The sequence below is a fragment of the Hypanus sabinus genome, chromosome 6, assembly GCF_030144855.1.
Source record: "Hypanus sabinus isolate sHypSab1 chromosome 6, sHypSab1.hap1, whole genome shotgun sequence".
In the NCBI taxonomy this organism is placed as follows: Eukaryota; Metazoa; Chordata; class Chondrichthyes; order Myliobatiformes; family Dasyatidae; genus Hypanus; species Hypanus sabinus.
This window is the reverse complement of record NC_082711.1, coordinates 940,630-967,700: the sequence shown is the minus strand read 5'-3', so window position 1 is coordinate 967,700 and position 27,071 is coordinate 940,630. Positions and strand designations below refer to the sequence as shown.

Below are 27,071 nucleotides of genomic sequence, written 5' to 3'. Positions count from 1 at the left end.
CTGTTGCCATTACCCAGTACTCACTTGGAGCAGCTGCATATATTAACGGGCTGTGAGTGATTGGATTATACAAGGTGACATTTGTTGTGAGATGGCTCAGCCCCTTCTCCTTGTGAGCAGAAATCCCAGAGTCCACAATCGCTGGGGTACTGGAAATGGCTGAAGTCACTTCTTTCGGTTCCACAACTAGAGGCGATTTAAGTGGCTCTGGTTCCTTCATCAGCTGCCTCTGCAGGCGAGCATTTGCCTTCCTCTCCAGGATCATCTGACCAAGTGTGAAAGAAAAACCATCAAACGTATAAAGCCCTGCTCACATAGCTGCTTCCCCTGACATTCCCTCCCAGCCAACCAAAACACAGTTACTGCTGACAGCCCACAACTCTCTGCCTAGTGTCCCACTCATCACTGTACAAAAATATACACAGACTGCTCAGCCACTGTACAACATTCACAAACCACCCACAGCATCTCGGACCACCCACCCATAACATCAACAGACCACTCACCCACTGTACAACACCCACGGGCCACCCACACAAGGTACAAAACCCAAGGACAATAGTCGAGAATCCAAAAGGGACCAATATTCTTGTGGGTCGGTTTACTAGAGTTGTTGGAAGTGGTTTAAACAAATAAGGCAGGGTGATGGGAACCAGTATTATCAAGTTGAGGATGAGCCAGCAGGTTTACAAGTAGATGATGGGTGTAACATGAATGTAAGGAAGGACAATCCAATGATTGGGTACAAATGCAGACAGAGGAAAGAGTTAAATCGTACCACAGAGGCAAACTTCAAAAGGGTGAAGAAGGCAGCACTGAAGCTGCTATATGATCTTCTGAACATCAGGAAGACAGCATTTATTTCTACACGGGAACCCCTGCTTACATGATCCGTGAGATGCTCATTTATTACACTGCCACCGGAGGCAAAGGAGAAGAGCTGGCGCCCTGGTGAGGTTGAGACAGCCACTTCCTAGCATACTCCTGGCTAACATTCAGTCCCCAGCCAATAAGCTGTGCAAATTGAGAGCCAGAATTTCCTATCAGTGGGAAAGAAAGTAATGTATTTTTTTTGTGCTTCGTGGAGACCTGACTGACAGAGGAGATATCAGATCACGCCATCGAGTCCTCTGGGTTTTCCCTGTTCCAGGTGGACAGGGCTAAAAACTTCTCTGGGAAGAGTAAAGGAAGTGGCATATGCTTCATGATCATTTATGCCTGGTGCAATCCCCAGATGTGCATGCCCTCAACTCCTTTTGTTCCCTAGATCTGGAACACCTTGTGCTACTGTGTAGACCTTTTTTGGCTGCCTAGAGAGTTCACAGCTGTGTATATTCTGCTGCAGGCTGATACTGACCTGGCCCTCAAAGATCTGTACGAAACCATCAGCACCCTGAAGACTGTACACCCAGAGGCTGCTTTCATCGTCGCCGGAAACTTTAATTGAGCATCACTGACTAAAATCTCTCCGAAGTTTTGTCAACACATCCAGGAGACACAAGGGAGATAGCATACTCAACCACTACTACTCTCCCTTCTGCAACACTTACAAAGCACTCCTCCGTCTGCCGCTGGGGAAGTTTGATCACTCCTCCATCTTGCTTCTGCCCATGTACAGGCAGAAGCTAAAACAAGAGGCGACCATAGTTAAAACCGTCCACTGTTGGTCCGACCAATCAGTCTCCATGCTACAGGTCTGCTTTGATGACATCAACTGGAATGTCCTTCATGATGAGGATGTCTCCAAGTTCACGGAAGAGGTGACAAGCTTCATCCAAAAGTACATCAAGGACATTGTCCTGCAAAAATCGGTCAAGGTCTATCTAAACCAGAAATCCTGGATCAACAGTTCTGTGCATGCTTTGCTTACCACGTGAGACAAAGCTTACATTGCCAGTGACCAAGCGGAACTCAAGAAATGTAGCTACGATTTACGTAGTCATTGAGGCAATGAAACAACAATATGGGGACAAGATCGAGACATAACTCTCAACCGACAACACACGCAGCTTATGGTAAGGTATGCTCATGATCGCAGACTTCAAAGCTAAATGTAATGGTGCTGCCAACATCGCTGTCTCTCTCCCAGATGAGCTAAACCTTTCTTACACTTGGTTTGATGACCCCAACACTGACCCTCAAGGAGAGCCACTGATGTGACCTGCACCTTGGTTATCTCTGAGGCTGAAGTATTCAGGTGTCTCCAATGAGTGGGCAGCCACAAGGACGGCATCCAAAGGTGGGTACTGAGAATGTGCACTGGTGTGTTTGCAGACATTTTTAATCTCTCCCTATCCCAGTGCAGTGTGCCCTCCTGCATCAAAACATCCACCATTGTTCCCATACCTAAAAAGACCAGGGTAACATGTCTGAACGACTGGCGTCCTATCGCACTCACCTCAATAATAAGCAAATGCTTTGACAGGCTGGTCAAAGACTACATCTGCAGCATGCTGTCACCTACACTAGAACCTCTACAATTCACCTACTGACACAACTGATCAACAGATGACACAATAGCCACAGCTCTATACATCTGGAGAAGAAGGACACTCATTTGAAAATGGGGTTCTTGGATTCAGTTCAGCATTCCACACAATAATTCCCTCCAAGCTTGACAAGAAGCTCAGAGGCCTCGACCTTCACCCTGCCTTGTGCAGCTGGATCCTGGACTTCCTGTCAGATCACCACAGTGGTAAGAGTGGGCTGCCTCACTTCTGCCCCTCTGACCCTCGACACAGGAGTCCCTCCTTTACTCTCCGTACCCCCATGACAGGTTCGCCACCCGCTGCTCCAATCTCCTAATTAAATTTGCTGACGATACTACATTGATTAGCCTTATCTCAAATTATAACTATGCAGCCTACAGAGAAGAAGTCATCACCCTGATACAGTAGTGTCAAGAAAAAAACCTCTCCCTCAATGTCACAAAAATAAAGATGCTGGTTGTGGACTACAAGAGTAAAAGAGACAGGCTAGCCCCTATAGACATCAATGGATTTGGGGTTGAGAGGGTGAACCGCTTTAAGTTCCTCGGGGTACATATCACTGAAGATCACTGAAGACCGGCTTTTTGGTGAAAAAAACATAACAGCACTCCTTTCACCTCAGACAACTGAAGAAGTTTAGCATGAGTCCCCAAATGCTAAGGACTTTCTACAGGGACACAATTAAGAGCATCCTGACTGGCTTTATCACTGCCTGGTATGGGAACTGCACCTCGCTCAATCGCAGGACACTGCAGACAGTGGTATGGACAGCCCAGCCCATCTGTGAACGTAAACTTCCCACCATTCAGGATATTTACAAAGACAGGTGTGTAAAAAGGGCCTGAAGGATCATTCAGGATCTGAGTCACCCCAACCACAAACTGTTCCAGTTGTTACTATCCGGGGAACGGTACTGCAGCATTAAAGCCAGGACCAACAGGCTCCGGGACAGCTTCTTCCACCAGGCCATCAGACCGATTAATTTACAATGACACAACTGTAGTTCTAAGCTGTACATACTACTTATTACAGATTACTATAATTTGCACTTCGCACATTCAGAAGGGGACGTAACATAAAAGATTATTACTCCTCATGTATGTGAAGGATGTTAAGAAATAAAGACAATTCAATTCAATTTAAATGTACATAGCATTTGGAATAAGCTTGACAAACTCGTGGCGCAATTAGAGATTGGCCGGTATGACATTATGGGTAGTGGTCCGTGAATGTCAGGGAGCAGGAGTGAGTACCATTTCTATTACAAAGGAAAAAGTGCTAGGCAAGTGGATAGGTCAGCTGGACCACCTCTCAAAGTCCTGAGAGACATTGCTGAAGAGATAATGGATACATTGGTCATGATCTTTCAAGAATCACTTGATTCTGACATTGTTTTGGAGGACTGGAAGATTGCAAATGTCCGTTCACTCTTTAAGAAGGGAGGAAAGCAAAAGAAAGCATATTATAGGCCAGTTAGCCTAACTTCAGTGGTTGGAAAAGGGCTGGAGTCTATTATTCAGGATGAAGTTTCAGGGTACTTGGAGACTAATGATAAAATAAGTCCAAGTCAGCATGGTTTCTATCAAGGAAAATCTTGCCTGATAAAACGGTTGGAGTTCTCTGAGGAAGTAGCATGCAGGGTGGACAAAGGAGAGGCAGTGGATGTCATTTACTTGAATTTTCAGAAGGCGTTTGATAAGGTGCCACACATGAGGCTAATAAAACCAGATAAAATCCAATGCTGTTACAGGAAAGATACTGGCTTGGATAGAGGAGTGGTTGGCAGACAGGTGGCGATATCTGGGAATAAAAGGGTCTTCTCTGGTTAGCTGCCAGTGACGAGTGGTGTTCCTTGGGGATCAGCATTGGGACTGCTACTTTTCACATTGTTTATCAATGATTTGGATAATGGAATCGATGGCTTTATGGCAAAGTTTGCAGATGGTATGAAGATAGGTGGAGGTGTTAAATGCTGAGAAAGCAATGCAATTGCAGCAGGACTTGGGCATAGTGACAAATGAAATAGTGTTGGGAAATGTATGATTATGCATTTTGGTAAAAGGAACAATAGTACAGTCTATTATCTGAATGGGGAGAAGGTTCAAACATCAGAGGTACAGAGGGACTTAAGAGGCCATGTGCAAGACTCCCAGAAGGTTAATTTATAAGTTGACTCTGTGGTAAAGGGAAATGCAATGTTGGCAGTAATTTCAAGTGGAATAGAATATAAAAGCAAGGAAATAATGCTAGGCCTTTATAAGACACTAGTCAGACTGTACTTGGAATATTTTTAACAGTTGTGGGCCCATTATCTCAGAAAGAATGTGTTGTATTTGGGGATAGTCCAGAGGAGGTTCACAAGGATGATTCCAGGAATGAAGAGGTTTGGTAGAAATCTACAGCACATTACAGGCCCTTCGGCCCATAATGTTGTGCCGACCATGTAACCCACTCTAGAAACTGCCTAGAATTTCCACATAGCTCTCTAATTTTTTAAGCCCTATGTACCTATCTAAGGGTCTCTTAAGACTCTGTTGTATCTGCCTCTAGCACCATTGCTGGCAGTGCATTCCACACATCACTCTGTGTAGAAAAACTTACCTCTGATATCCCCCTTGTACCTACTTTCAAGTGCATTAAAACTACGTTCCCTTGTGTTAACCATTGCAGCTCTGGGAAAAACCATATGGCTATCCACACAATGAATACCCCTCATCATCTTATACACCTATATCAGGTCACCTCTCATCCTCCGTCGCTCCAAGGAGAAAAACCCAAGTTTACTCAAACTATTCCAGGCTTTAGATGTTTCAGAAAGGATAGGGAGGGAGGCAGGAGAGGTGGAGGCGATGCACTGTTGATCAGGGATAGTGTCATGGCTGCAGAAAAGGAAAAAGTCATGGAGGGGATGTCTATGGAGTCTCTGTGGGTAGAAGTTAGGAATAGGGAGGGGTCAATAACTCTACTGGGTGTTTTTTTTTTATAGACAACCCAATACTAACAGAAACATTGAGGAGCAGATAGGGAGACAGATTCTGCAAAGGAATAACAACAACAGGGTTGTTGTGGTGGGAAATTTTAATTTCCCAAATATTCATTGGCATCTCCCAAGAGTGAGGGGTTTAGATGGGGTGGAGTTTCTTAGGTGTGTTCAGGAAGGTTTCTTGACACAATATGTAGATAAGCCTACAAGAGGAGAGGCTGTACTTGATCTGGTATTGGGAAATGAAGCTGGTCAGGTGTCAGATATCTCTGTGGGAGAACATTTTGGAGATATTGATCACAATTCTATTTCCTTTACCATAGCATTGGAGAGGGATAGGAGCAGACAAGTTAGGGAAACGTTTAATTGGAGTAAGGGGAAACATGAGGCTATCAGGCAGGAACTCGGAAGCATAAATTGAAAACAGATGTTCTCAGAGAAACGTACGGAAGAAATGTGGCAAATGTTCAGGGGATAGTTGCATGGGTACGTTCCAATGAGACAGGGAAAGGATGGTAGGGTACAGGAACCATAGTGTACAAAGGCTATTGTAAGTCTAGTCAAGAAGAATAGAAGAACTTACAAAAGGTTTATAAAACTAGATAATGATAGAAATCTAGAAGACGATAAGGCTAGCAGGAAAGAGCTTAAGAATGAAATTAGGAGAGCCAGAAGGGGCCATGAGAAGGCCTTGGCAGACAGGATTAAGGAAAACCCCAAGGCATTCTACAAGTATGTGAAGAGCATGAGGATAAGACGTGAAAGAATACGACAAATCAAGGGTGACAGTGGAAAAGTATGTATGGAACCGGATGAGATAACGGAGGAACTTAATGAATACTTTGCTTCAGTATTCACTAAGGAAAAGGATCTTGGTGATTGTAAAGATGACTTGCAGCAGACTAAAAAGCTTGAGCACATAGATATTAAGGAAGAGGATGTGCTGGAGCTTTTGGAAAGCATCAAGTTGGATAAGTCACTGGGACCAGACAGGATGTACCCCAGGCTACTGTGGGAATGATGGAGGAGATTGCTAAGCCTCTGGCGATGATTTTCACATCATCACTGCGGACAGGAGAGGTTCCGGAGGACTGGAGTGTTGCCGATGTTGTTCCCTAATTCAAAAAAGGGAGTAGGGATAGCCCAGGTAATTATAGACCAGTGAGTCTTACTACAGTGCTTGGTAAGTTGATGGAAAAGATCCTGAGAGGCAGGATTTATGAACATTTGGAAAAGGCATAATATGATTATCAATAGTCAGCATGGCTTTGTCAAAGGTAGGTTGTGCCTTACAAGCCTGATTTAATTTTTTGAGGGTGTGACTAAACACATTGATGAATGTAGAGCCATAGATGTAGTATATAAGGATTTCAGCAAGGAATTTGATAAGGTACCCCATGCAAGGCTTATTGAGAAAGTAAGAAGGCATGGGATCCAAGGGGACATTGCTTTGTGGATCCAGAACTGGCTAGCCCACAGAAGGCAAAGAGTGGTTGTAGATGGGTCATATTCTGTCTGGAGGTCGGTGACCAGTGGTGTGCCTCAGGGATCTACTCTTTGTGATTTTTATAAATGACCTAGATGAGGAAGTGGAGGGATGGGTTAGTAAGTTTGCTGATGACACAAAGGTTGGGGGTATTGTGGATAGTGTGGAGGGCTGTCAGTGGTTACAGCAGGACATCAATAGGATGCAAAACTGGGCTGAGAAGTGGCAGATGGAGTTCAACCCAGCTAAGTGTGAGGTGGTTCATTTTGGTAGGTCAAATATGATGGCAGAATATAGTGTTAAAGGTAAGGCTCTTGGTAGTGTGGAGGATCAGAGAGATCTTGGGGTCTGAGTCCATAGGACACTCAAAGCTGCTATGCAGGTTGACTGTGGTTAAGAAGGCATACGGTGTATTGGCCTTCATCAACTGTGAGATTGAGTTTAAGAGCTGAGAGGTAAAATTGTAACTATACAGGACCCTGATCAGGCCCCACTTGGAGTACTGTGCTCAATTCTGGTCGCCTCACTACAGGAAGGACTTGGAAAACATAGAAAGGGTGCAGGGAAGATTTACAAGGATAGTGCCTGGATTAGGGAGCATGCCTCATGAGAATAGGTTGCGTGAACTCAGCCTTTTCTCCTCGGAGCAAGGAAGGATGAGAGGTGACCTTATAGAGGTGTACAAGATGATGAGAAGCATTGATCATGTGGATAGTCAGAGACTTTTTCCCCAGGGATGAAATAGCTGCCACAAGAGGGCACACATTTAAGGTGATTAGGAGTAGGTACAGAAGAGATGTCGGGGTAATTTTTTTTGACGCAGAGAGTGGCGGGTGCAGGGAATGGGCAGCCGGTTGCAGCACTGGAGGCAGAAGTGATAGGTTCTTTTAAGAGCCTCCTGGATAGGTACATAGAGCTTAGAAAAATAGAGGGTTATGGGTAAGCCTAGGCAGTCCATATTCGGCACAGCTTCATGGGCAAAAGGGCCTGTATTGTACTGTAGTTTTTCTGTGTTTTCCTATTTTCTATGTTCTCATAAGGGATGCTCTCCAATCCAGGCACATCCATGTAAATATCCTCTGCACTCTCTCTATATTATCCACATCCTTCCTGTTGCAAGCTGACCAGAACTGAGCACAGTATTCCAAGAGGTGTCTAACTAAGGTCTTACATAGCTTTAACGTTGCCTTACACCTCTTGAACTCAATCCCATGACTGATGAAGGCCATATGCCTTCTTAACAGTACTGTCAACCTGCGCAGCAGCTTTTGAGTGACCTATGGACATGGACCCCTTAACGCATGAGGGGCATTTGGCAGCTTTGAGCTGGTCCTCACTGAAATTTAGAAGAATGCGTGGGGATCTCATTTTTTTTTAAGCGTGTCACACCAGGCAGTCAGCCATTCTTGTCTGGCACGTGGTATCAGGATTGGTCTCCTTTTGGATTAACCGGGTCACGATACGATCATTCCTGACTCGACCCTTTTTTTTTACAAGGCCGAGTGGCTAGCTTGATGCTCAACCCAGCATGGATAGAAAGCTCTCTCAGGGGTGGCCCAACTTGGATTTGAACTTGGAAGCCTTCGCTCCAGAGTCCGGAGCTGATGCTCATTGAAACCTACTGAATGTTGAAAGGACTAGATAGGGTGGATGTGGAGAGGATGTTTCCTATGTTTGAGGTATCCATCACTAGAGAGCAGAGTCTCAAAATTGGGGGGGTGACCCTTTAGAATAGAGGTAAGAAGGAATTTTTTTAAGCAGAGAGTAGCGAATTTGTGGAATGCTCTGCCACAGACTGCGGTGGACTCCAAGTCTGTGTGTATATTTAAGGCAGAAGATGATTGTTTCCTGATTGGTCAGGGCATCAATGGATATGGCGAGGGCAGGATTATGGGGTTGAGAGGCATCCGGGATCAGCCATGATGTAATGACAGAGCGGACTCGTTGGCAGCTGAATGGCTTACTTTGGCTCCTATGTCTTATGGTCTAACACATGGACCACTCACCTAATGTTCAATACCCAAGGACTACCCACACAATGTTCAACACCAAACAATCACTCAGCCACTATGTAACACCCATGCACCACCCACACACTGTACAATTTCACATACCCACAACCTCATCACATCACAGACCACCCACTGCTCCACCAACTCTCATGTCACATCGACAGTTTAGACCCTCTGCCTAGTGGCCCAACATCCGCTGTAACACCCACAGACGTCCCACTGCACCACATCCTGATTTTCTACCTGGTACAACTTGTTGCGATACTCAGCCACGGACAACTGTGTGTCATCGTCTATGGGCAGGACAATATCGTAATCCAGCCTGGGCTCCTTGGATGGGTTGTGAAACCTGTATGAATACACAAAGTTGTCTGGGTGTCAAAACATCTACACACTCACAGCAGTGAAGCAGGACACATCAGCCTGTCATCAGTAAGGGCAGCAGCAGATTCTCCACCTTGTAGCACATGGAGTAGGTCGCATTCCTAGCGGCTCTCTCTCTTTTAATATATGTTATATCCCACCAACAGATCCCTTTTAGTTTTGATGATTTACTACTTCTACTGAAGGATTTATTATTTTTACTGAAGGATTTACGACTTAATTACAATGGCCGAGAAAAGTCATTCTGGTATTGAACTGAGAAGTGGCAGGACTTTCCCTGAAATGGGGCAAACGGAACAAACCAAGAAAATGGAGGAACCTGTTACACTAGCGGGAATATTTTCTTCAATACAAGACATGAAGTCAGAATTCGGATTGCTTAATATTAAAATTGATAAGCTGGCCGGTTTAAACGGGAAGTTCAAAAAAGCTATTTCTACGATTCAAGACTCTCTGAAAAACTTGGACTCTCAACTTCAAACACTTCAGCAGACTACAACCCGAATCAAGAGTGAGCATGATCTATTCAAGCAAACTATTAAAGATCAAGGAATGAAGATATCTTCAATGGAAAAGAAAATCAATGGAATTACCTCGGAACTATCTAAAATGAAGAAAAGAATGGTTGATTTAGATAGTAGAGGGCGTCTGTAGAATCTGCGTATTCTGGGACTGCCTGAAAATACTGAAGCTGGTGATCTGTTAAAATGCTTTTCAAACATGCTGTACTCACTTTTCAATGAGACTGTAGCGGTGTGCTACATGCAGCGCTAAAATTACGACACGGAGTCGGTAACTGCAGTCGAAGGAAAAAACTTTATTCGAAATCCTCAGCCTTATTTTTAAGCCTCCCTCAACCTGCCCCCCGTGGCGCAGAGGCTCCAAAGCTCTGTGCTCGCAAACCCCCGTAGGCTATCTAATTGTGAGCCCGTTCGGATGTGCCAGGAAATGGGTCGCCACATAACCCACCCCCCAGAACCGGCGATACACCCCCCAATGTCCACAGTCTGGGCCAGAACCTGCTTGGGAGGTCGGCCTCTGCGCCGAGGTGCCGGAAACTCGGCCGGTTGCGCCAGGTCCACATGGGCCGGTTTGAGTCGGTCCACCGTGAAAACCTCCTCTTTCCCCCCAACATCCAGCACGAACGTGGACCCGTTGTTCCGGAGCACCATAAACGGCCCCTTGTATGGCCGCTGTAGCGGTGGCTGATGCCCGCCCCTTCATACAAACACAAACTTACAGTTCTGCAGGTCTATGGGTACGCAGGTCGGGTTCCGCCCGTGCTGTGAAGTGGGTATGGGGGGCAGGTTACCGAGCTTCTCGCGTAGTCTGCCCAGGACTGCTGCGGGATCTTCCTCTTGCCCCTGTGGGGCTGGTAGGAACTCCCCGGGGAAAACCAGGGGCGGGCCGTATACCAACTCGGCCGACGAGGCGTGCAGGTCGTCCTTGGGGGCTGTGCGGATGCCGAGTAGGACCCAGGGAAGCTCGTCCGCCCAGTTGGCTCCTCGCAGGCGGGCCATGAGGGCCGGCTTCAGGTGACGGTGGAAACGCTCCACTAGCCCGTTCGACTGTGGGTGGTAGGCAGTTGTGTGGTGCAGCTGAGTCCCCAAAAGGCTGGCCATAGCTGACCATAGCTGGAGGTGAACTGGGCGCCTCTGTCGGAGGTAATGTGGGCCGGTACACCAAAGCGAGATATCCAGGTGGTGATCAGGGCTCCGGCGCAAGATTCAGAGGTGGTGTCGGTGAGTGGACCGCCTCTGGCCATCTTGTGAACCGGTCCACGATAGTCAGGAGGTGCCGCGCTCCGCGCGACACTGGCAAGGGGCCCACGATATCCACATGAATGTGGTCGAAACGCCAGTGGGCGGGATGAAACTGCTGCGGTGGGGCTTTGGTGTGCCGCTGCACCTTGGCCGTCTGGCAGTGCATGCACGTTTTGGCCCATTCACTGACCTGTTTGCGGAGTCCGTGCCAAACGAACCTGCTGGAAACCATCCGGACAGTTGTCCGGATGGAGGGATGCGCCAAGTTATGAATGGAGTCGAAAACACGGCGCCGCCAGGCTGTCGGGACGACGGGACGGTGCTGGCCGGTGGCGACGTCACAGAGTAGGGTCCTCTCACCCGGGCCTACGGGGAGGTCCTGGAGCTGCAAACCGGAGACTGCGGTTCTATAACTCGGAATCTCCTCATCTGCCTGCTGTGCCAGTGCCTCAAAGTCTACCCCTTGGGAAAGGGCATGAACGGTAGGGCGAGAGAGCACATCCACCACGACATTGTCCTTACCCGAGATGTGCCGGACATCCGTCGTGTATTCAGAGATGTAGGACAGGTGGTGTTGCTGGCGGGACGACCAGGGGTCGGACGCTTTCGTAAACGCAAAGGTAAGCAGTTTGTGGTCCGTGAACGCGGAGAAGGGCCGACCTTCTAGGAAGTACCTGAAATGCCGGATTGCCAGGTAGAGCGCCAACAGTTCCCGGTCAAAAGCACTGTACTTGAGCTCGGGTGGCCGCAGGTGTTTGCTGAAAAACGCCAGGGGTTGCCAGCGACCTGCGATGAGTTGCTCCTGCACCCCACCGACTGCCGTGTTAGATGCGTCCACTGTGAGGGCAGTAGGGGCGTCCATTCTGGGATGTACTAGCATTGCGGCATTCGCCAAAGCTTCCTTCATTTGAACAAAAGCGGCGGCGGATTCCTCGTCCCAGGTAATGTCCTTGCTCGGACCCGACATCAGGACGAACAGGGGGTGCATGATCCGGGCAGCTGAAGGGAGGAAGCGGTGGTAGAAATTGACCATACCTACGAATTCCTGAAGGCCTTTGATCGTGGTGGGTCGGGGGAAGTGGCGGACCACATCTACCTTAGCGGGCAGAGGGGTTGCCCCGTCTTTAGTAATCCTGTGGCCTAGGAAGTCAATGGTATCGAGTCCGAACTGGCATTTGGCAGGGTTGATTGTAAGACCGTACTCACTCAGTCGGGCGCAGAGTTGACGGAGGTGGGACAGGTGCTCCTGACGACTGCTGCTGCTATGAGGATGTCGTCCAAATAGATGAACGCGAAGTCCAGATCCCATCCCACCGCGTCCATTAACCGCTGGAACGTCTGTGCGGCATTCTTCAGGCCGAATGGCATGCGGAGGAACTCGAAAAGGCCAAACGGGGTGATGAGAGCCGTTTTGGGGACGTTGTCAGGATGCATCGGGATTTGATGGTACCCTCGGACGAGGTCGACCTTGGAGAAGATCCGTGCGCCGTGCAGGTTTGCTGCAAAGTCCTGAATGTGCGGCACAGGGTAGCGGTCCGGTGTGGTAGCCTCGTTCAGCCTGCGGTAGTCGCCGCACGGTCTCCAGCCTCCTGTTGCTTTGGGCACCATGTGCAGGGGGGAGGCCCATGGGCTGTCGGACCGCCGGATGATCCCCAATTCCTCCATCCTCTGGAACTCCTCCTTGTCGGACAGCATGATGGAGCCGAGGTGAGGGGCTGGCAACTGGGCTGCACCCAGGGAGAACGTCTGAAAGGTCTCGGCGTGTACCAGTCTCTTCCTGGGCAGGTCGACCAGTAGGCTGTGAGCCCGCAAAAAATCCACACCCAGAAGCGGTTGGGCTATGGTGGCCAGTGTAAAGCCCCACGTGAACTGGCTGGAGCCGAACTGTAGCTGCACCTGACGGGTGCCATAGGTCCTTACTGTGCTGCCGTTCATGGCCCTCAGGGGGGGACCCGGTGCCCTGCTGCGGGTGTCGTAACTTGTCGGAGGTAAAACGCTGATCTTGGCACCAGTGTCGACCAAAAACCGGCGTCCCGACCTTCTGTCCCACACATACAGGAGGCTATCCCGATGGCCAGCCGCCGTAGCCATCAGCAGGGGCTGGCCCTGGCGATTCCCGGGAACTTGCAGGGCGGGCGACAACGGCGGGCTTCTGTGCTCCACCGCTGGTGGTAGAAGCACCAGTGTTCATTGGGCCGGGGGTTGGCGGGCTCTGCGGCCAGGCCTGGACTGGTTTGCTGCTGGGAGCGTGGCTGGGAGATCTGTGCAATGGACGCCCCGCTCACCTTTTTGGCGTTCCACAGCAAGTCCGCCCGGGCTGCCACCTTCTGGGGTCACTGAAATCCGCGTCGGACAGCAGCAGGCGTATGTCCTCGGGCAGCTGCTTCAGGAATGCCTGCTCAAACATGAGGCTGGGTGTGTGTCTGTCGGCCAGAGACAACATCTCATTCATTAAAGCTGAAGGAGGTCTGTCGCCCAAGCCATCCAGGTGCAGTAAACTGGCAGCCCGCTCGCGCTGTGAGAGTCCGAAAGTCCTGAGGAGCAGGGCTTTGAATTCCGTGTACTTGCCGTCTGCCGGGGGCGACTGTACGAACTCCGCAACCTGGGCCGCTGTGTCCTGGTCGAGGGAGCTCACCACATAGTAGTAGCGGGTGTCTTCTGAGGTAATCTGGCAAATGTGGAATTGGGCTTCGGCCTGCTGGAACCATAGGTTCGGTCGCTGTGTCCAGAAACCCGGCAGTTTCAACGAAACCGCATGAACAGAGGCGGCATCGGTCATTTCTGGTCCAAAAATCGTTTGGACCGTCAGGGTCACCAATTGTAGCGGTGTGCTACATGCAGCGCTAAAATTACGACACGGAGTCGGTAACTGCAGTCGAAGGAAAAAACTTTATTCGAAATCCTCAGCCTCACTTTTAAGCCTTCCTCAACCTGCCCCCCGTGGCGCAGAGGCTCCAAAGCTCTGTGCTTGCAAACCCCCGTAGGCTATCTAATTGTGAGCCAGTTCGGATGTGCCAGGAAATGGGTCGCCACAAGACCCTCGAAACTAGCCCCTTTATTGACAGAGATCACAGAATTCCATTTTCTCGGCATTCAGCCAAATTACGTCCTCGAGCAGTTGTACTTTCTTTGCATTATTATACAACTAAATAAGTTATTATTCGAGAAGCCAGAGAGAAACAGAAATTATTCTTCAATTCAACACAAATTCGTATAGTTGATGATTATCCACCTGAGATCTTTGCCAAAAGGAAGAAATATCGAGAAGTTATGAGTGAAATGTATAAATTAGATGTAAATCCCTCCCTTCGCTTTCCAGCAAAGCTGATCATTTTTCCTGAAAAATCTCAATCATTGAGAATCTATTCTTAGGAAGGATGGGAGTATATTAAAAATCTTAAAGTTAAGCCTACTGAATAAAATATTAAAGCTACTTTAGCTGATTCTAAGATGGCTGTTGTTGATTATGTTTTTATTAATGTTAGGCATAACATTATAGTAGTTGAATTCTGTTTGTGCCTTTTATTATGGCTATTTTTCGTGGGAGTTTTGTTTTTTTTAATTATACCGAGCTGCAAGATGGAGAACAGGGTCAAAGGTTATTAGTTAGCATAGGACCAGCCTATCGGTTCCTTCATTTCTATCTATTGGGTGGGGGGAGGGGGAGGGGTCTATTAGAGTAGGTTCTTTTCTTGATCAGGCAGTTCTTTTGACAGATTTCTCTTTCGTAAATGCGTCAGTCCTTCTGGTTGTACCCGCGCCTTTTGGTTTAATCTGTACTTGCGTAACATTTCTTTTATATAATATTAAACTCAATTTTAAACATGGATGTTAATAAAATCAAAATAATATCTTGGAATTGGAATGGTGTCAATTATCCAATTAAGCATAAAAAGATTTTTAAGAAATTAAAAGCACAACGTTGATATTATTTTTGCGCAAGAAAATCATATACAAAAACAGGATGAGGACAGGTCTTTCTGCTTTTGGAAAGGACCTTTATTTCACTCACTGTCTGATAGTAAAACAAGAGGCGTTTCTATATTTCTTAGTCCAAACTCCAAAATCCCTTTTGTATGCCTCAATTATTACTATTGATTCGATTGGAAGATATTTAATCGTTACTGGTTTATTATGCGAGCAAAAGGTAGCTCTAATGTGTGTATACGCACCTAATGTAGATAATTCTGATTTTTTAAGAAACTTTTTTCAGAGTTACCGAATCTCAATGAATATCAGCTGATCATGGGTGGTGACTTTAATTGTTGTTTAAATCCGGCGATTGACCGGTCATCAACCAATCCGTCGCTTCTAAATAAAGTGGCAACTTGATATAACTCTTTTTTATTAGAATATGGCTTTGTCGATATTTGGAGATATAAACACCCCAATAATAAAGATTTCTCTTTTTTCTCACACGTCCATCATAAATATTCTCGAATTGATTACTTTTTTTTTAGATACACATCTGTTAAACTCTGTTGTTGAATGTGTGTATGACATCATTGCGCTTTCAGATCATGCGCCTTTAAAGTTAACCTTTAAGCTTTCGGATAGATTTTTCAAAATCTCACAGTGGAGATTGAACCCCGTATTGTTACAAGATCCAGCTTTTGTTCATTTTATTAAGGAGCAAACTTCTATATTTTTTGAATTTAATACAAATGAAGGAATGTCGAACCTGGTTATACGGGATGATGTGGCGACCCACTTTCTGCGCAGGCGAACCGGCTCACAAATAGCCAGCACGCATCTTTGAGACTTAGGTAATGCACATCTGACGTCATTTCCACCCAGAGAGGGCGGGCGCTAGGGATTAAATGCCAGCGCTGCGAAGTTTGATTAAACTAGTCTCGAAACAACTTACCGTGTGTCGTTGTCTCTAGCCCTGTATGTAGTACATCGCTACATTGGTGACCCCGACGGTCCAAACGGGATTTGGACCAAAGATGACCGACTCTTCATCTGTTCACGCAGTTTCGCTAAAACTGCCGACTTTCTGGACGCTGCGACCCCACGTGTGGTTTAGCCAAGCAGAAGCCCAGTTCCAGATTTGGCAGATATCTTCTGATTCCATGCGTTACTATCACATGGTGAGCGCCCTTGACCAGGAGACGGCCGCCCAGATTGCGGATTTCATACAGTCGCCCCCGGAAGAAGGCAAATATGAAGTATTCAAAGCGCTGCTCATTGGGACTTTTGGCCTCTCACGGCGTGAGCGGGGTGCCCGCCTACTTCACCTGGACGGATTGAGAGACAGGCTGCCGTCAGCATTGATGAACGAGATGCTGGCCCTGGCTGACGGATACAAGCCCTGCCTCATGTTCGAGCAAGCGCTCCTAGAGCAACTGCCCAAGGACATACATCTGCTGCTGGCCGATGCAGATTTCAGTGACCCCCCCGGAAGGTGGCAGCCCAGGCAGAAGTGCTGTGGAAAGCCAACAGTGAGAGCGTGGTGTCTGTTGGTCAGATTACCAGGCCACGTGCCCAACAGCAGACCAGACTGGGCCCGGCAGGGGGGCGCACACAACACAGAGGCAGGAGTGAGGAGGACAGTGAACAGTGGTATTTCTACCACCAGCGGTGGGGCACAGAAGCCCGCTGTTGTCGTCCGCCCTGCAAGGGCCAACTGCTGCTGATGACTATGGCGGCTGGCCACCAGGACAGCCTCTTGTACGTCTGGGTCAATCAGTCGGGACGCCACTTCTTGGTCGACACCAGAATGGAAATCAGCGTCTTGCCTACAGGGTACAACACCCGCAACAGGAAGCCAGGACCCACCCTGAGGGCTGCAAACAGCAGCATGATACGGACCTATGGCACCCACATAGTGCAGCTGCAGTTGGGCGCCAGCTGGTTCACATGGGACTTCACACTGGCTGTGGTGGTCCAACCACTCCTGGGGGCGGACTTCTTGCGAGCTCACAGCCTGCTGGTCAACTTGCAAGGGAAAAGACTGGTACATGCCGAGACTTTCCAGACGTTCTCCCTGGGTGAAGCCAAGTTGCCGGCCCCACACCTGGACTCCATCACACTGTCGGACAACGAATTCACCAGAATCCTGGCAGACTTTCCATCGATTCTGGCACCGCAGTTCATGACAGCCATGCCCAGACACAGGGTACAGCACCACATCCCGACCCAGGGACCACCCCTCCACGCCCGCGCACGAAAGCTCCCCCCGGAAAAACTCCGCCTGGCAAAGGAGGAGTTCAAGAGAATGGAGGAATTGGGGATCGTACGGAGGTCCGACAGCCCATGGGCCTCCCCCCTGCACATGGTGCCCAAAGCAGCTGGGGCATGCGGCGACTACTGCAGATTGAACGAGGCTACAACTCCAGACCGCTACCCCGTGCCGCACATACAGGACTTTGCAGCAAACCTGCACAGGGCAAGAATCTTTTCCAAAGTAGACCTCATCTGGGGATACCGTCAAATCCCGGTGCACCCTGAAGACATCCCCAAAACAGCACTCATCACCTCGTTTGGCCTGTTTGAGTTCCTCCGAATGCTGTTCAGCCTGAAGAATGTTGCACAGATGTCCCAGCGGCTAATGGTTGTGGTGGGACGTGACTTGGACCTTGTGTTCATCTATTTGGATGACATCCTTATAGCCAGCAGTAGTCGTCAGGAGCATCTGTCCCACCTCCGCCAGCCCTACTCCCGTCTGAGTGATTTCGGCCTCACGATCAACCCGGCCAAATGCCAGTTCGGTCTCGATGCCATCGACTTCCTGGGCCACAGGATTATCAAAGATGGGGCAACGCCCCTGCCCGCCAAGGTAGACACGATCCGCCACTTTGCCCGGCCCAACACGGTCAAAGGCCTGCAGGAGTTCATTGGTATGGTGAACTTCTACCACCATTTCCTCCCCTTAGCAGCTCATATCATGTGCCCTTTGTACACCCTGATGTCGGGTAAAGGCAAGGACATTACTTGGGATGAGGAGGCCGCGGCCGCTTTCGTTAAAGCCAAGGAAGCCTTGGCAGATGCCGCGATGCTGGTGCACCCCAGAACGGACGTTCCGACCGCCCTCACAGTGGACACATCCGACACAGCAGTCGGTGGGGTGCTGGAGCAACTCATCGAGGGGCGCTGGCAACCCCTGGCGTTCTTCAGCAGGCACCTACGACCACCCGAACTCAAGTACAGTGCTTTCGACTGGGAACTGTTGGCACTGTATCTGGCAATTCAGCATTTCAGGTACTTCTTAGAAGGCAGGCCGTTTACCGCGTTCATGGACCACAAACCGTTGACCTTCGCATTCACGAAGGTGTCTTATCCCTGGTCGGCTCGCCAGCAGCAACATCTGTACTACATCTCCGAGTACACAACGGACATCCAGCATGTCTCGGGAAAGGGCAACGTTGTGGCGGATGCATCTCCAGACCAGCTATCCAGGCCCTGTCCCTGGGGCTGGACTATGCAGCACTGGCAGAGGTGCAGCAGGCAGACAACAAGATGCCCAGCTACAGGACCGCAGTCTCGGGTTTGCAACTGCAAGACTTTCTCATAGGCCCAGGTGAGAGGACCCTCCTGTGCGACATGGCTACCGGCCAACCTCGCCCCATCATCCCGGCAGCCTGGAGGTGGCGAGTTTTCGACTCCATATACGGTTTGGTGCACCCATCTATCAGGACAACCGTCCAGCTGGTCTCCAGCAAGTTCGTGTGGCACGGACTTCGCAAGCAGGTCAGTGAATGGGCCAGAATGTGCGCGCTGTGCCAAACAGCCAAGGTGAAGCGGCACACTAAAGCCCCACTGCAGCAGTTCGAACCCACCCACCGGAGGTTCGACCACATTCATGTGGATATCGTGGGCCCCCTACCAGTGTTCCGAGGAGCACGGTACCTCCTAACTATGGTAGACCAGTTCACAAGTTGGCCAGAGGCGGTCCCACTCACCAACACATATGCCAATTCCTGCGCCCGAGCACTGATTGCAACCTGGGTAGCATGCTTCGGGGTACTGGCCCACATTACCTCTGACAGAGGCGCCCAGTTTACCTCCAGCCTGTGGTCAGCTGTGGCCAGCCTGTTGGGAACACAGCTACAACACACAACTACCTACCACCCACAGTCGAAAGGACTAGTGGAATGCTTCCATCGTCAATTGAAGTCAGCTCTCATGGCCCGCCTGAGAGGACCTAACTGGGTGGACAAGCTTCCCTGGGTCCTGCTTGGAATTCGCACAGTGCCCAAAGAGCATCTACATGCCTCATCGGCCAAGTTGGTGTACGGTGCACCCCTGGCTGTCCCAGGAGAGTTCATACCAGCCCCAAGGGGACAAGAGGAAGAATCCGCAGCAATCCTGGACAGACTACATGAAAGGCTCGGCAAACTGGCCCCCGTACCGACTTCACAGCATGGACGGACCCCGACCCATGTACCCAAAGACCTGCAGAACTCTAAGTTTGTGTTTGTACGAAGGGGCGGACACCAGGCACCGCTACAGCGGCCGCACAAGGGGCCGTTCAAGGTGATCAACAACAACGGGTCCACGTACGTTCTGGACATTGGGGGGAAAGAGGAGGTTTTCACGATGGACTGACTCAAACCAGCCCATGTGGACTTGGTGCAGTTGGTTGAGGTTCAGGCACCGCGGCGCAGAGGCAGACCTCCCAAACAGAGGCTGATCCACACTGAGGGCATTGGAGGTGTGTGTTGCCGGTTCGGGGGGGGGGGGGGGGGGGGGTTATGTGGCGACCCACTTTCTGCGCAGGCGAACCGGCTCACAAATAGCCAGCACGCGGGGAGAGTCTTTGGTAATGCACCTCTGATGTCATTCCGCCCGGAGAGGGCGGGCGATAGGGATTAAATGCCAGCGCCGCAAAGTTTGAATAAACTAGTCTTGAAATGATTTACTGACTGCGTGTCGTTGTCTCTAGCTCTGTATGTAGTACATCGCTACAACACCTTGAAATCTTTTCTTAGGGGACAGATAATCTCATATTCAACAGCTTTGAGAAAGAAAACTAAAGCGGAACTGTCAGTGCTTATTAATAAAATTAAACAGATAGATAAAGCGTATTCAGTTAAACCTACTGAAGACCTATATAAAGAAAGGGTCGAACTTCAATCACAGTATGATTTACTTCTGACCTTTCCCATTGAACAGCAAATTTTTAAATCTAAAAGTTTATTTTATATACATGGGGAAAAATCTGCTAAGCTTTTAGCGGGTCAGTTAAAGGCTGGGATGGTCAAAAGACAGAATTTAAAAATTTGCCGACCAGATAAAACAGAAACTTTAGAAACTTATGAAATTAATAAGATATTTATGGACTTTTATTCTAATCTTTATAAATCTGAATTCTCTGATAGTACTATGACTATGAATAAATTTTTGCAAAGATTAAACATACCCCAAATTTCGATTCAAGATGCTGATATGTTAGATGTACCTATTAAACAAGAGGAGATGGCCAAGGCTATATCCTCTATACAATTAGGTAAAGCTCCGGGACTTGATGGTTATACGGTAGAATTTTATAAGACCTTTCACTGAACGCTTATACCACATCTTCATCTAACATTTACCGACTCTACATCCTCTGGGAACCTTTCTAAAACTTTTTATGAAGTGCTAATTTCATTGATTCCAAAAAAAGATAAAGACCCACTGGAATGTGTATCCTATTTCTTTACTGAATGTAGATTTTAAAATTCTCTCTAAGATTTTAGCAAATAAGCTTGAGCCTATCTTGCCTAATGTTATCTCAAACGATCAAACAGGGTTTATTAAAAATAGGTACTCACATTTTAATATTTGAAGATTATTAAATATCATTTATTCCCCCTCAGCCAAAGAATCGGAATGTATTGTATCTTTGGATGCAGAGAAAGCCTTTGATAGGGTGGAGTGGCCTTATCTATTTCAGGTTTTGAAGAGGTTCAATTTTGGTCCAGGATTTATTTCCTGGATTAAATTGATTTATCATGCCCCGGTAGCTGTGGTTTTAAATAATAATCAAAAGTCTCCTTATTTTAGATTATATAGAGGTACCCATCAGGGTTGTCCCCTTAGTCCTTTAATTTGGCTTTAGAACCACTTGCTATTGCTCTTAGCGATTCTAATTCTGTGCAGGGTATTAGGAGAGGGGATAAATTACATAAGGTTTTGTTATACATGGATGATTTATTAGTTTACATTTCAAATCCTAAGAAATCTATTCCTTCTATATTATCTATATTTATGGAATTTGGTACTTTTTCTGGATATAAACTTAATTTACATAAAAGTGAATTATTTCCTATTAATAATTATTCTGATTATTATGATCAAATACATTTTAATATTGCCAAAAACCATTTTACTTACCTTGGTATCAAAATTACAAAAAATTTTAAAGACCTATATAGGTATAATTTCTTCCCTTTAGTTGAATATACTCAACAGGTGCTTTCTAAATGGTCACCTATGTCGATGTCATTGATAGGTCGAATAAATGGTATAAACATGGTTATTCTACCGAAATTTTTATATATATTTCAAGCAGTTCCCTCTTTTGTTCCAAAAACATTTTTTGATCAAATAGATTCTCTGATTTTATCTTATGTTTGGAATAATAAAAGCTCTAGAGTGAATAAACTTTTATTGTAAAAATCAAAAAAGATGGAGGACTGGCTTTACCAAACTTTAGATTTTATTATTGGGCAATTAATATTTGTTGTATTACTTTTTGGATTTATGATATAGATGACCAAGATCGCCCTTTGTGGTTACAGTTGGAGGAAAATTCAGTAATGGGGTTTTCGTTAGCTTCTTTATTAGGAGCTCCTCTTCCATTTTCGCTCTCCAGAATCGGTAGACAAGCTTTTAACCCTGTTGTTAAACATACTTTAAAAATTTGGTTTCAATTTCGTAGATTTTTTGAATTAAATGATTTTTTACTTTCTAGTAATATTTATTCTAATTTCTTTTTTAAACCATCAATTTTGGATAAGGTTTTTTAACATGGAGAATTAAGGGAATAAAGAACTTTTTTAGATTTGTTTTTACAAGACTGTTTAATGTCTTTTTCACAGTTAATGGATAAATATGATATCTCTAATACACATTTTTTCAGGTATTTACAGGTTAGGAATTTTTTACATGATTTTTTACCAAATTACCCCTTGGTCTGCTGTTCAAATTTGGCTTATGTTATTTTTCAGTTTAAACCTTTTCAAAAACGATTAATAGCTATCATTTATAAACAATTAATGAATGCTCGCATGTCGCCTAGTGATAGGGTTCAATGTACCTGGGAAGTAGAACTTCAACACTCACTTTCAGATAATCAATGGAGTAAAATTTATTATTTAGTCAATAATTCATCTATCTGCGCACAACATATCTTAATTCAGTTTAAGATAGTACATAGGGTCCATATGTCCAAAGATAAATTGGCGCATATTTTTCTGAATATAAGCCCTATTTGTGACAGATGTAATGCAGAAATGGCTACTCTAACTCATATGTTTTGGTCATGTGGAAGTTTAAATAATTTTTGGAGGGATGTGTTTGGAATATTATATAAAGTTATAGATATGGATGTTCAACCTAATCAACTTACAGCAATTTTTGGGATTATTCCAGAGGAAGCAAGCAAAGTGTCTGCTTCCGCCCAACATGTGATAGCTTTTCAACTTTACTGGCTAGGAGAACTATTTTGCTACATTGGAAAGAATCCAACCCACCTACTGTTTTCTATTGGCTCTCCTCCATTATGTCATGTCTAAGCTTGAAGAAAATTAGAAGCCGGACATTTGATACATCCTTTAATTTTGAACAAGTCTGGCAGCCCTTTATTCAATATTTTCACATGATTTAATTTATTTTTATTTATTTATTTTTCTTTATTCTCTTTGGGGAAAATCCTTATCCTTGAAGGTTTGGAAATGACTAGAAGGATGTGTTTTTTTTTCTCTTCCTTTTTTTCTAATTTTATCCTCAATTGGACTGCCCAATCTTTTTTTCCTTTTTTTTCCTCTTTCTTTTTTTTAATTTCAGTTTAGTTAGTGGGTTTTTTTCCTTATCAATAAAATTTCCAATATTTTTTATGATTGTTATGAGGAGTTGTAGTTTTTTGACCATTGTTTATAGAACAGCATAATATTTTACTTGTTTGATTTTGATATTATACACTTTTTGTTTTTACTATTGCTGTTTATATGTCTTTTATATTATCTACCTGTTAAACTCCTCTTCCAATTTGTATATTCTTTATTTGGAAATCAATAAAAAGATTGAAAAATGAAATGAAAGGGCAACAGATACCAAAGCATAAATGTCACTGGGGTCAAGGACAGCGTCTAGCCCCCACTTTAGAACAAGATTACTGAATGACTCCCTAATATGACAAACTCAATTCTTGACTTCAAAATCTACCTCATTATGACCTTGCACTTTATTAGAAACATAGAAAACCTACAGCACAATACAGGCCCTTCAGCCCACAAAGTTGTGCCAAACATGTTCCTATCTTAGAAATTACTAGGCTTACCTATAGCCCTCTATTTTACTGAGCTCCATGTACCTATCTAAAAGTCTCTTAAAAGACCCTATCGTATCCGCCTCCACCACCATTGCCAGCAGCCCATTCCACGCACTCACCACTCTCTGAGTAAAAAACTTACCCCTGACATCTCCTCTGTACCTACTCCCCAGCACCTTAAACCTGTGTCCTCTTGTGGGAACCATTTTAGCCCTGGGAAAAAGCCTCTGACTATTCACACAATCAGTGCCTACACTGATTATTGTTTACCTACACTGCACTTTCTCTGTAGCTGCGAACTTTATTCTGGACTGCCATTTTCCCTTGTTCTCTAAAGCACTGTGTAATGAAATTAACTGTTATGCTTGGCAAAATTCAGTACATTAACACTGGACAACAAAGATTTTGCTTCCTGAATACCTTTAGGTATATCTTACGAATTTTGGGCTACTGATCATGAAGATCACCATGAAATTTCCCTATCATGCACCATTTTTAATAAACATGTTTATTATTTCAATTAAAATGTCACCTACAATGTAAGCTGGAAAGTTTCTTATCTTGTCCAGACATGCTTGGGGATGCTTAGGTGGCACGGCTGCTGCACGGCAGGACAGGTTTTAGTAATAATTATTGGTTTCAGGACTGTAAGGATGGGATTTGCTATCACCAGGCACAAAAACTTCTATGAAGGATTTTGATATTTGAGACAGATACTTCCCAGAATAACCGATGCCAAGATTAAGGAAAGTGTTTTTGTTGGTCCACAAATCAAACAGGTCATCAATGACAGGCAATTTGAAGAATTTCTAGTGGAACCGGAGAAAATCACATGGAAGGCATTCAAGGAAGTTGTTGAAATTTTTCTCAGCATCTACAGGGCACCAAACTACATGCAGCTGGTTGAAAGCATGCTTCAAGCATATAAAACCATGAAATGCAACATGTCACTAAAGATTCATTTTCTACAATCCCATTTACACTTCTTCCCTGCAAATCTTGGTGCTGTTAGTGACAAGCATGGTGAAAGGTTTCACCAGGACATTGCGGTCATAGAGAAAAGATATCAGGGCAACTGGAATCCATCAATGCTGGCAAATTATTGTTGGAAACTTAAGTGAGAAGCCTCAGACACTGAGTACAAATGAAAATCATTAACAAACTATTTTAACTTAGTAGAATTTTTGCAAAGCATCAGCAACATTATGCAATTAAACACATTATATTCAATAAAAGTTAATTTGTTGTTTCTCTAAACTCCTACATAATACAAGAATTCTGAAATTATATTTGTGTTCATCTCCAAGCAGTCTATCATAAACAAAAAAAAAATTCTGAGGAAGCAACACTTTTGAAAAAATTTGTTGTCCAGTGTATTGTTTGTTTATTGAGGTACAGCACAGAGTAGGTCTTCGGGCTCTTCGAGCTGTGCTGCCAACAATCCCCCAGCCTAATCACAGAACAATTTACAATAACCAATTAATCCACCAATCAATAGGTCTTTGGACTGTGGGAAGAAATCGCAACACCCAGAGGAAACCTACGCAGTCACAGGAAGAACATACAAACTCCGTACAGGCAGCAGTGGGAATGTGACGATAATAAACCAAACTACTAATTTTAATTGTTTCCTGTTTTCAGCCAACTTCTCAGCTTCCTTATTAGTTTGCCTTCAACAGCATTAGCTCTGAAGAATATTATTATCCTCAAGAACACAGAATGCGAATGTGTTCACAAGGACAGAATAGAAAATGTGAAGAGTACAACACAGGAACAGGCCAGTTGGCCAATTATGTACAATTATGACAAACTGACTGATCTCACCTGCCTGCACATTGTCCAACTTGCCCCATATTCATGTGTCTTCCTCTTAAATATTAATTTGTATCTGCTTCCAATATCACCTCTGGGGGCACATTTCAGGCCTACCACACTGTAAAAAATGTGAACACATACATACAGGAATTCTCCATGTTTATGAACTTACCTGTACATCTCCTTTGTAGTCCCCTCCCTCTCCTAGCCTTAAAGCTATGCCTTCAGGAATTTGATATTTCTAACTGGGGAATAAACTAAACCTCCTATAATTTCATTTATTTTTTAATTTATTTAGAGATGCAACACATGCAACCCAACTACACCCATGTGACTAATTATTTACTAACCCATTAGTCTTTGGAATGTGGTAGAAAACCAGCGCACCTGGAGGAAACTCACACGGTTATGGGGGACAGCATGTCTATGAAAGGTTCTCAGTTATCCAGATCATTGTATATCAAACAGTTGTAAATCTAGGCATCTGGACTTTCGGTGTTGTCTAGAAGAAATTTTTTCATTCATCTTCAGTTTTGATCCATGATGGGTAGTTTCCAGCTTATAAATTCTTTGAAGTTGTTTGAAGATAGAACAATCAAATGAGGGTTGTTAAGAGTCATAGAGGTAATGAGAGCATCATTGGTCTTACCTTTGCATGAATGGAGTTGAAAACTGTTGTGGAGACACCAGATGTTAGGACTGCATTGTTAATAGCTGATAGCTGCTGTCGTACCCCATCCCCTCTGTACAGGGATAGGTTTTCCAGTTTGACAAAGATGGCTTCTCTAACCCTTTTTTCAAACCACCTGTCCTTCCTTTCCAAAATCTGCACCTTATTAAGGTGTGCAAAGCTGTGTCCCCTGTACTTTATCACCTCTGGGGGCACATTCCAGGCAAGAGGAGAAGTAAAAGGATCAGCCATGATTGAATGGCGGAAGAGATTAGATGCGTCAGATGGCCTAATTCTGCTCCTATGCCTTATGGTCTTTAGGTGTAGATATATAGCAGAGTCTTGTCCTAAGGTGTTAGCCATCCTATGTTGGGCCACCTGGTTGTGAAGTGGTTGTTTTACAGATCTGTGCAGTTCTCATTGCATTGGACAGCATATACAATATTGCTCTGTTTACAAGCATGTTTGGGTGTAGGATCCTTGGGGTGAATAAGTTTCACTCTGACTGGGTTTGTAGGTTCGAAAATCACAGGGATTTGGAGTTTGTTGAAATTCCTTATCATTTCAGAGATATACACAGATATATCAGGAAGACAAAACATCCATTTCATAAACGGAGGGTCCAACAAAGGAGGGCTAACATCTCAGGTCAAGACCCAACTCTATATTTACACCAAAAGGACAAGGGACACACCTTTGATGATAATAAGGTGCACATTTTGGACAGACAGGACAGGTGGTTTGAAAGAGGGGTTAAAGAAGGCATCTTTGTCAAACTAGAAAACCTATCTCTAAACAGAGAGGGTGGGATACAACACCAGCTACCAGCTACTTACAGTGCAGTCCTAACATCTCTACCCCAGCGCCTCCACAACAGTTCATAACTCTATTCATGCAAAAATAAGACTAATGACACTCTCATTACCTCTATGATGCTTAACAACCCTCATGTGATTGCTATACCTTTAAACAACTCACAAGAGTTTATAAG

The 27,071-nt window shown here is 45.6% G+C and overlaps 1 protein-coding gene across 2 annotated transcripts in view; it reads right to left on the bottom strand.

Moving 5' to 3' along the window:
• mapk15 (mitogen-activated protein kinase 15) overlaps positions 1 to 27,071 on the bottom strand; it is a 186,601-nt gene that overhangs the window by 33,738 nt on the left and 125,792 nt on the right. For both annotated transcript variants that reach the window (XM_059971520.1, XM_059971521.1), the window contains exons 10-11: positions 9,214 to 9,319; positions 25 to 265 (exon numbers count right to left, since the gene is read on the bottom strand). In XM_059971520.1, the coding sequence (XP_059827503.1) occupies positions 25 to 265; positions 9,214 to 9,319 (347 nt within the window). The remainder of the gene's footprint in view (positions 1 to 24; positions 266 to 9,213; positions 9,320 to 27,071) is intronic.